The sequence below is a fragment of the Cyprinodon variegatus genome, unplaced genomic scaffold (assembly GCF_000732505.1).
Source record: "Cyprinodon variegatus isolate N-32 unplaced genomic scaffold, C_variegatus-1.0 Scaffold18, whole genome shotgun sequence".
Classification (NCBI taxonomy): domain Eukaryota; kingdom Metazoa; phylum Chordata; class Actinopteri; order Cyprinodontiformes; family Cyprinodontidae; genus Cyprinodon; species Cyprinodon variegatus.
In genome coordinates, this window is record NW_015150471.1 from 883,293 (window position 1) to 894,019 (window position 10,727).

General features: G+C 36.3%; 1 protein-coding gene across 1 annotated transcript in view; it reads left to right on the forward strand.

Moving 5' to 3' along the window:
• Positions 1-428: 428 nt before the first annotated feature.
• Positions 429-10,727, forward strand: part of LOC107092725 (sodium channel protein type 4 subunit alpha A-like) — an 18,636-nt gene continuing 8,337 nt past the window's right edge. The window contains 14 exon segments of the mRNA XM_015387356.1: positions 429-702; positions 811-941; positions 1,035-1,115; positions 1,203-1,331; positions 3,059-3,150; positions 3,253-3,546; positions 3,633-3,696; positions 3,834-3,975; positions 4,088-4,285; positions 5,841-6,011; positions 6,091-6,214; positions 7,356-7,594; positions 7,676-7,849; positions 9,892-10,248. Coding sequence (XP_015242842.1) covers positions 454-702; positions 811-941; positions 1,035-1,115; positions 1,203-1,331; positions 3,059-3,150; positions 3,253-3,546; positions 3,633-3,696; positions 3,834-3,975; positions 4,088-4,285; positions 5,841-6,011; positions 6,091-6,214; positions 7,356-7,594; positions 7,676-7,849; positions 9,892-10,248 — 2,445 coding nt within the window. The 5' untranslated portion in view covers positions 429-453.

The following is a 10,727-nucleotide window of genomic DNA, read 5'->3' on the forward strand; positions in this document are numbered from 1 at the left end:
AAATCTGTAAGAAAGAAAAACTTTTGTAGGTATGGGCGTGTTTATAGCACAGATTGTTTTTCTTAGGGAAATGAACATAAACTTTATTTGGCATATTCTCTTTCCCATTCTGCAGCACAATTTAGAAATACCTGGTTTTGGTTGCATTGTATTTACATACAGTATGCCAATTTGTTACTAATAATTATGAAGACACTGGCTCACTTTAAACTGCTGGTACATATAAAGAAAACAATATCTAGTTGATTTAGTGTTTCAATCTCAAAAATTTGAGTTATGAAAGCATGTGTTTTTATTTTGGGTTTAATAACTAAAGATATATGTTTGCCACAGATAGTTGCAACTCTAAATGTTGGACAAGAATATATTTAATTCTTCATGCTTACTTCATATCCTTCCTTCAGCTCTATCTAGGGAATACCCGGCGTGGTGATCTCCCTTCGCGATGCAAAGATGGCGAGCCTGCTCCCTCCTCCAGGCATTAAGGTTTTCCGTCCATTCACCCAGAAGTCACTGGCGGAAATCAAGAGGCTCGCGGAGGAAAACAAAGAATCCACAGAAGGCCATGACAAGGGAGAACCAGTGGGTCCACACCGTGATCTGGAAGCTGGAAAAAGTCTGCCCCAAATCTATGGAGATCCTCCTCCAGAACTCTTAAACACGCCTCTGGAGGACCTGGACCCCTTCTACAAAGCCCAGAATGTGTGTTTCAGTCCATTTAAGTCCAACCAAAAAAACGATGTCCATAATGATATCAAGAATGGTAGACATGGACTTGTTTTAAGAGAGAATCTGTTTGTTTTTCTCCAGACATTTGTCGTGATCAGCAAAGGGAATACCATCTACAGGTTCAACGCTGAGCCGGCTTGTTACATTCTCAGCCCCTTTAGTGTGATCAGGAGGGGAGCAATCAAAATTCTCATACATTCATATCCTTTTCTGTAATAATCTAACATTTTGACGTTTTTCACTCATTTTGACAAACGCTGAAGGTCTTTGATGTAATTTCCTTAATCCTTACTTAAATTATTTAGCATGTTCATCATGATTACCATTCTGTCAAACTGTGTATTCATGACGATGAGTAACCCACCAGCATGGAGTAAAACTGTTGAGTAAGTGGATTTATTCAATTCAATTGACGTATTTGATTACTTATGCTGCTGTTTGTTCTGATATATCTGATAAATCGTCTGTTTCAGGTATGTCTTTACGGGAATCTATACTTTTGAGGCAACAGTCAAAGTGTTGTCGAGAGGTTTCTGTATTGGTTCTTTTACATTCCTTCGAGATCCATGGAACTGGCTGGATTTCATGGTGATCAGCATGGCGTAAGTACCATAAGTAGACTTAAACAACAGTTTAAAAAGGTTTTTCCTTTATTATTCTGAATATTGGCAGCCTTTTCCTTTCATTTCATATACTTGACGTTTGCAACCTGTGTTTAGTTAAAAAAAAAAAAAAAAGTTGAAAAGTGAAATTTCAGCCTTAATGCTATACCAACTGAAAAATAACCAATTCTGGTACACATAAGTTTAATAATAGTAGATTTTACAGGCATCGTCTACAGGGACATCTGCTTAGACACAGAGAATGTGAAAACTATCTATCCACTAAAAATATGTCTTACTTTTATCTTAGAACATTTATAAAATGCTAACATCAAAGATTAAACCAACTAACATAAAAAAATGCATATTTAGAAAAACAATTATCTCTGTAAAAACGAGGAAAATAACTATCGAGGCCAACTTTGCCCATATGCAAAGAAATAAAAGCCCCCTTCACTAAATCATGAATGCACATTTTTGAACACATGTTAAGATGTACCTGTAGAATTAGAAATTACTTTAATAGAATCTGACTGAAAGCAGTTCATATGATACAAAACAGGGGAACCAGGTACGGATCCTGGTTGCGGCAGGATGCCTGCATGTAGGTTATTATTTACAGTCATAACTGAACACACACAAGGATTGGTTGACATCAAGGAGGCAACATCTTCTAAGAAACAAAATCACTCCCAAAAAAAGCCATCAGGCTAGAAACATTAAGTAATTTACATCCATAAGTCCAAAAAGAGTTATCCACATGTTCCATGGTTTCTCCATTTGTGGAAAAAAACAAAAAAAAACAGGAAACAGTCAGAAGCCAGCCTGCATAAATTAACCCTAGAGAACTTAATAACTAATTTAGGGGTTAAGAAAAAAACCTTCAATAGTTTCTGCACCCTGATTGTCTGGTCTTGGATAGTCTCTTTTATTGTATGTTGAACACTGATATTGATTATAGGCAGTTCTTTGAAAATCTGCCCTGCTGTTTTGAATCAGCAGTATTTTCTAGTGCCTAGTGATAAAACAGCAATAAAAAGCTAGTGGTACAAATATGACAAGCAAAATTAGATGATTTTCTTATTTCTTGTTGAAATCTAACAAAGAATTCTGGTGTTTGGTATCTTCTATGTTAAATCTAATCTGTGTCAAACTACCAAACTATATGGTTGGGTACGTATGCTTTGTAGTGTATATAGTGATAACATGCTGGGGAATTTAAATGAACAGAAATTGTGGTTTGATGTGATGATTAATCCTTCAATTGTAATCGAACATAACATGACACAATTTAATGAGATAGGATGGAATGAAACAATAGGATTTGGGGATGAAGGATGGAAAGCAAACCAGGGAGTGATTTTGTGACAGCATAAGAGGGATTTTGAAATTGATGCAGGGAAAGTAACCAATATGGTTAGTCATGATTCCTGTGCATTTGTAAATGCAACTGAAGTTCACAACAAAAGGAAGAAAATCAGTGTAGAAGACTAGAAGAAGTTATTGCTCTTTGAATCAAATTTGACTAATCATCAGTCAAAACTTTCAAACAATTGCTGCTTCTGGTAGAAGATCCATCCTACATAATTTGTATCTTACTAAAATTAACTTTGCAATGATTTCTGTTATATATTGCAAAAAGTAAAACTATTAAAACATTATTTTAAATTATGTCTTTTGTAATTTTATTCTGTTGTGTTATTACTATTTTCTTAAATCTCTTCTAGGTACGTCACTGAGTTTGTTGACCTTGGCAATGTGTCAGCCCTCAGGACATTTCGAGTACTTCGAGCCCTAAAAACAATTACCGTAATACCTGGTAAACTAACTTCTTTAATTCTTAAATTGTCATTATTTCTGAGAACTATTTAGATGTTTCTTATCCAGCAACATTATGTGATTGTGTTTTTTTTTTTTTTAGGTCTAAAAACGATTGTTGGCGCTTTAATCCAGTCTGTGAAAAAAATGGGGGACGTCATGGTACTGACCGTCTTTGCCCTTGCAGTTTTTGCTCTCGTCGGCCTTCAGCTTTTCATGGGAAACCTGCGTCAAAAATGCGTGCGATGGCCCATTCTGTTAAACGAGACATTGTTAGGAGTTTTCAACTCTACCTCTGCTTTTAACGACACAATGTACTTCAACTTTACTGTGGATGTCAATGCGTCGTTATACTCTAACAGTACTTTTGATTTTAAGGAGTATATTGAAAACCCAGGTATGCTTGTCTTTTGTTTTAATCATTATTCCAATGGAAATACTGCTTCACAATAGAGTTAACTTTATTATTCTCTTTACCTACAGACAATCAGTATTTTATTGAAGGCAGCCGTGATGCTCTGATTTGTGGCAACAGCTCTGATGCTGGGTATGCTTTTGTTTTCCCGCAAATGTTTGGCAAATATGTCTAACTTTGCAAAATGAAATTCTATTTTGATTAAATCAAATCAGAAATGTGCAAGAAAATATTGATTGTCATTGGCTAACTTTTTTCCCTGTTGATAGAAAGTGCCCTGAAGGATACACGTGTATGAAGGCTGGAGGGAATCCTAACTATGGTTACACCAGTTATGACTCCTTCGGATGGGCCTTCCTCGCTCTGTTCCGACTCATGACGCAGGACTTCTGGGAGAACCTTTTTCAACTGGTTGGAACTTAATTCGTATTGTTTTTCTTTGTGGCTTATGATTATAGTTGATTATATTTATAAGTGAGAACATTTTGTTAAGTTCTTGTAGCTTCTTTTCTCATAAAAACAGACTCTACGAGCAGCTGGTAGGACATACATGCTGTTCTTCGTGGTGGTTATCTTTTTGGGCTCCTTCTACCTCATCAACCTCATCCTGGCTGTGGTTGCCATGGCTTATTATGAGCAGAATCAAGCAACTCAACTGGAGGCCATCGAAAAAGAGAAAGAGTTCCAGCAGCTTTTAGAACAACTCAAAAATCAAGAACAGGTAACTGCAGCAAGACATATTCATCTAAAGCATTAACTATAGATTTTTTCCAGAAGATAAAAATAAATCCATGAAGAGCAATAGTATATTTTCAGAAAACTGTATCCTTTTGTTCTCTCGCCTGGCCACTTTTTTCCAGAAACACCTTGCTATTAACATGTTGGATCCTGATTTGAATACTAAAAGGAGTATTTATTGTACTTTTGGCAGAATTATGACTTAATATAAATTATAACAGAGAAACTCAAAATGACTAAAACCTGCTTAAATGCTTTAAATTTTTCAAAATTACATGTGTTACCTACTTTTGGACCCATTTGCCAGAAAGCAACTGGGTTTGTTAGAGGGAACTAGCCTGCAGATAAATGTTAAATATAATTAACATTTAACTATGTCTGCAACCTCTTTAGAAACAACATAATTCTGTAAAATTATCCATAGGTCTGGGGTATTGCAGCCAGAGCTAATCATAATAATGCCTATTGATATAACTATTTCGTACATCAGATTTTTAACGTATTGCTGCATTAAAACTCTTCTTTTTATCTGACACACCACTCCTGTAACTTCACCTCACTCAGCAACACATCTATTTCTGCCTGGGTGAAATTGCATTGTTTTTTTTTTATTAATTTCTCACTGCTTGTGAATATTAACCATCAAGTAAGAATAAAATTGATCTGCTGGCTCATGGAAATACATAATACCATTTAGTACATCCTTTGTAGAGGGCATTTAAAGGGGAAAACATGAGACAGAACCATGTACTCTTGTAATTTATAATATGGAATGGCTTGCTAGTGTGCAAATGCATGTTTTTTATAGGTTAGTGTTTCAAATGAGATGACTGTTCATGTTTCCTCCGAGTTTAAATACACAAAATAAGGAAGAAATGAAAATGAGGAAAGTCCCTGAAGCATTATTTTTCAGCTTTTAATGCAAATATGGACGTGATAGAAAAGGAACAGAGAGACCACTTTTTAAAGTCAGACAGCGTGGTTCCTTTACCGAAACAAATATGTATGTCTGCTGCTGGGTTCTTTATTAACCATTTGTTTTGAAGTTGTTGCTTTTTTTTATGTCCAGAAGAATGTTGTAGTCTGTTAGTTATGAGGCAGTTTCTTGCATTGGATTTCAAATCTCTTGATATGAAGGAAAAAAGCAACAGTGCAACCTTGCAGAAGAATTTGAATGTAAGGATAGAAATAAAAAGAATATTTGTCTCAACAGAATCTGTTAGGCTGACCAGACTTTTTAACACTACATGCTGGTTTTAGTTATGCAGGCCTCATCGGTACTTGGGTAAACGTTCTATACGCTATTGGGACTGTGTATAATACCTCAAAGTTATATAAAATCTATTTTAAAGATGTATGACTCCATCTGGTTGAGAAATGCATATTTTCAGTAGAAATATAATTGTTTTGGGTAAGAGTTCAGTCTTTATGTGTAAGCTCTTTTTACATATGGCCACTTACAGCCAGGCAATACTTTATTAAGTTATTAAATCACAACGTTTTCAGTTCACCTAAAAGTTTAATATGTAAATCAACAGGTGCAGTTTTATGGAAGCAGAGCTACTCTGACCAGTAAGACGTCTTTAAGTCAACACACATTTTCTGTGCTGGAAAAAGATGAACAGGATCTCAAACATGGGGAGACTGTGAATGATTGCAACGGAAGAGTTATTCCTCGCTTGATGATCCGAGCTCCCACCATGGAAGAGGTTGGTTGTTACTCTAAAATTAATCCAGAAAAATTGTTCATTTTACATAATTTAAAGAATTTCTTGAAATATTCCATAGTCTGCCCAAATTTATGAAGACAAAGAGAAGTCACTGAGCTCCATGCACAGCACCCTTCATCTGGATGAACCTGGCTTAAAACAGAGATCTTCCAGTGCTGCGACTGTGCTCTCTGCTGTAGAAGGTAAAGTGCTAAAATGAAGCAAACAGCAGACCCACATAATACATAAACATTATATTTTTTAATCTGCAGATGTATTTAAAGTTCCTTTAGTAGAACAGTTCCAACAGTTTGGAACACATATATGTATGTATGCATACATATATGTGTATATATAATAGATAAAACAGGTAAACAAGGTGAATGAAATTTTGTTGAGCAACACTTTGAGGCAATCTCTGAAATCTGGTGTTTTCTGTAATGTTCAGGAATGTTCTGTACCTCCTGACAGTTATGTTGGTTCACTGTTCATGTAAAGTATTGTAATTTGTCTGAGACAGTTTGTTTTTTTAGAATTATTTTTGGAACGAAAATTCAAAATAAATATTTTTTTTTAGTTAAATTACCTTTCTTTTTAAGTTTAGTGATATTTGAATTACTAGTGTGAATTTATAATTTTCTTTAATATGTAACATCTCAATTACAATTTTACATATTATAATAAGAGAACTCATATCTCATAAAAAAAAAATTCTACATTGCTCTCAATACACCTTTTTTAGTAATACATCTAAAAAGAAAAAGGGTAATTTATTCAATTAATTTCCACTGTGCCCCCAGCTATTACACTGCCCCCCTCCTGGGTGGCACACTCCCCTTCACTTTGAGAACATCTGCTTAAGAAGATTAAAACATTTGGTGCTGTAACTGGATATTTCCTAATAGGTCTATTAACAAGTGTGTTTTTTTAAAATATCTTCTATTTTGTTGTATTTTACATTATTTCTTTACATTTATTTTTTTAAATGATTTGCAGATCCTAATTAGTAGTTTCAAGACCCGGAATACAGTCTTCCAGACAACTATGTCAGTTTTAGGACCCCACTCTACTGGCTGAGATTATCAAACCGTTTTAACACTGTTTTTTATTTCAAGATAAGATCAGAGTTGTTTTTGGCTTTACACGCTGAGGGCTAATCATGCTGTATCCCTCGTAAATCCCAATCAGCATTTAGTGTCATGCCCTTCTGGTGTTAAGCTTGGGCTATTTTAGCCTAGTAAAGTAGCTGCCAATATGGCTGCCATATAGTGCAGATAGAGTATAAATACAGTGTGCATAATAGCCTCTTACTTGAAATTATTCTCTTTCTCGTTTGTTTTCTAGAGCTGGAGGAAGCTCAGAGACCCTGCCCACCATGCTGGTACAAATTTGCAGACATGTTCTTAAAGTGGGATTGCTGTGACACCTGGGTTGTTTTAAAAAAGTGGGTAAACTTTGTGGTGATGGATCCCTTTGTTGACCTCGCTATTACAATATGCATCGTTCTCAACACCCTTTTCATGGCGATGGAGCACTACCCTATGACGAAAGAGTTTAATGACATGCTTTCAGTTGGAAATCTGGTATGTATTTATCACATTTAAACAAAGAGGAATAATTCAGCACCTTTCCATCTTTTGAAGTTTATCTATACTTTCTTTTAGGTTTTTACTGGGATTTTTGCAGCTGAAATGTTTTTCAAGCTTATCGCCATGGATCCCTACTATTATTTTCAAGTTGGCTGGAATATTTTTGACAGTATAATTGTCACTCTCAGCCTGGTGGAGTTGGGACTGGCAAACGTCCAGGGGTTGTCTGTCCTAAGGTCTTTCCGTTTGGTAAGACAGTGCAGATCAGATCAACCACTAACTTCATAGTTCATTCTTTCGATTCTATAGACACATCACGAACATAAAATGAAACTGAAGCATAAAATGCTGTTAAAAACAGATTTTTTTTTTGGGTAATAATGAAAGAATTAACATGGAAAATGTTACTTAATTTTGCCAAACAGTATAACTTATAATTTTAACCATTTATTGTGTACTTACTTGAAAATGATTGATTAAAAGCCAAAGATAAATAGAATGAACTTATAAATCCACAAAGCAAACAGTAGCTTAACCCGTTAACTGTCACATCCCTGCAGGGCATGTGTGGTGCCCAATAGCGTAACTATCGGTAAGCAGGGACAGCAGTTGCTTAGGGGCCCCCAACTTCTTAGGTGCCCCGTCACTGACACCTGGTGGGTCCCCTACGCAATTGTGGACTAGGACGTCTCTTTGCAGATGTAGTGGTGCAAAAAAATCCTTTTAAACCCACTTGATACTAGATTGACTGACCAGACCTTATTTATATCCAAACATATGGGAGATTTCAACAGGATGGTGAACAGTTTAAACACAACACCAGTAGCAAAGCAGACAGTGGTACGTTTAATTACTATGTTAATTACTGTACATAGTTCATTAGACGGTTAGTAAAAAATACACTCATATAATATGTTTTAAACCGCAATAAAGATCTTAAAAGAACAACGTATTTGAGTATTTTATTTTTTACAATACAATTTGGAATTATGCATAATCCAGAGCATACCGGTAGATTAAAACCATAACCGTCACGTACAATGTGTTAGCGACGATGGATACCAAAAAGAGGAACTTAAGCGGATTCCAGTAAAGAAAATTGTTGTAGCCTCGTGAGACCATCCTGATCTCGCGAGCTTTCAAGGATTCACTCGCAGATCAGTCTGGAGACTCTCCGTTAAAGAAAATTTGGAGCCGTTCACCAAACGAACGTCCAATCAGCGTTGGCTTTGAGGCGGGTTGAGGTGTGACGCAACGAGAAGCGCGACAGTTCAGTCTAAAGAACATGGCGGCTTCAGCCGATGAAACTAGCGTTAGCCTGGCTATCGAGCAAGTTTTATCGGAATTACAGAGTATTTCTTCACTGAAAGAAGAGCAAAACACTGCTCTGGAGGCTTTTCTCAGAGGAAAAGATGTTTTTGCTCTTCTCACGACTAGTTTCGGCAAGAGTAGCCTGGCTTGTGGTTGTGTATTCGTCGTCGCTCTGTTAGTACGTCATATGCTTCGTTGATCTGATTGCTTTATTTGGCCCGTCTATCACCAACATAGGCCAATCAGCTAACCAGTATTTTCGCCCCTTCCCTAAATTACTTCAACGGAAGGTTTCCAGATGGATATGCGGAGCATATCCATCTGGCAGAGTCAGGTTACTATTGTTGTGTCGTTACGCCATTGGTGTTGCGTCCAATTTTCAGCCTCATTCTGCCAAAATAAATCTATTGTCTCCCAAAAGTTAAAGAACAGCAGTTGATTTAATTTATGCTCTTTCAGCCATTTCAAAATTGTATTTGGTGACAAATGTTAAATTGTGTTTTAGATTTTCATTTTCGGTACATTGTTTGTACATTCAAATTACAAATGCAGCGTTTACCCATTTTTCCCTAATATGTTCATGAATATGCTGGTGAAGATTCTCAGTCATCCAGGTCATAGTCATTCGAAAAAAGTAAAAAAACAATCCACTGGACTTTGTTTCCAAGTTGGAAGACGTTTCGCTTCCCATGCAGGACGCTTTTTCAGTTCCAAAATATCAGAAATATTGTTGAGTTCCAGGCTTTATACAGTGGTTCAACAATCATGTTCATGAATATAATTACAATTTAAAAACTCCAATTTCAACAAAAAAATAAATAAAAAACAATAGCTTTGCCACTTCTTCAAAACGAGCTCTATCTGAATGCTACTTACTAGTAAAATGATAATCATAGCTCATAACTACTCAACGACTGTGCAGTTAGGAATAATTTGTCATTCCAGTAACATTCTGTTTCTCTGTCTTCTGATGGCCTTAGCTTCGTGTCTTCAAACTGGCAAAGTCTTGGCCCACGCTCAACATGCTTATCAAGATTATTGGTAACTCAGTGGGAGCTTTGGGAAACCTGACCTTGGTGCTGGCCATCATCGTCTTTATTTTTGCAGTAGTGGGCATGCAGCTCTTTGGAAAGAGCTACAAGGACTGTGTTTGTAAGATCTCTGAAGACTGTGAGCTGCCACGCTGGCACATGAACGACTTCTTCCACTCTTTCCTCATCATTTTCCGTGTTCTGTGCGGCGAGTGGATCGAGACCATGTGGGACTGCATGGAAGTGGCCGAACCTGCGATGTGCTTAATCGTCTTCATGATGGTCATGGTCATTGGAAATCTAGTGGTGAGTTAAACAGCCCAAAAATAATTTTGCTTTAAGTCTGAAAAATGCAGATTGTAGAGGTGTAATTATTATTATTTTTTTGGTTGCAATGAGGGCCAGTTTGACAAATATATTATTTATTCTGGATATGTTATTCTGACAGTAATAATACATTCCTGAAGTGAAATTGTAAGTTAATTTCAACTAACTAAGCTGTATCTCTGAGGTCCAAAATATGAGCCACTGTATCTCCTGTCAGGGGGGATTTAGGCAATACTAGGCAGTTTCCTAGGGCCCCAAGTTCCTGGGGGCCCCATGAAACTCTGTTTAATGTATGGTTAATACAACTATTCTTTATTTGTGAACATTAATTATGTTTTTGAGGAAAATCCTTTTGCTAAAATGCAATCAAAATGCCTATACCGGTAATATTAGTGTCTCTGAAAACATGGACTGGGTTATTTACTTTTGCCGTCACCTTTTTTTGGAAACACAGGAAG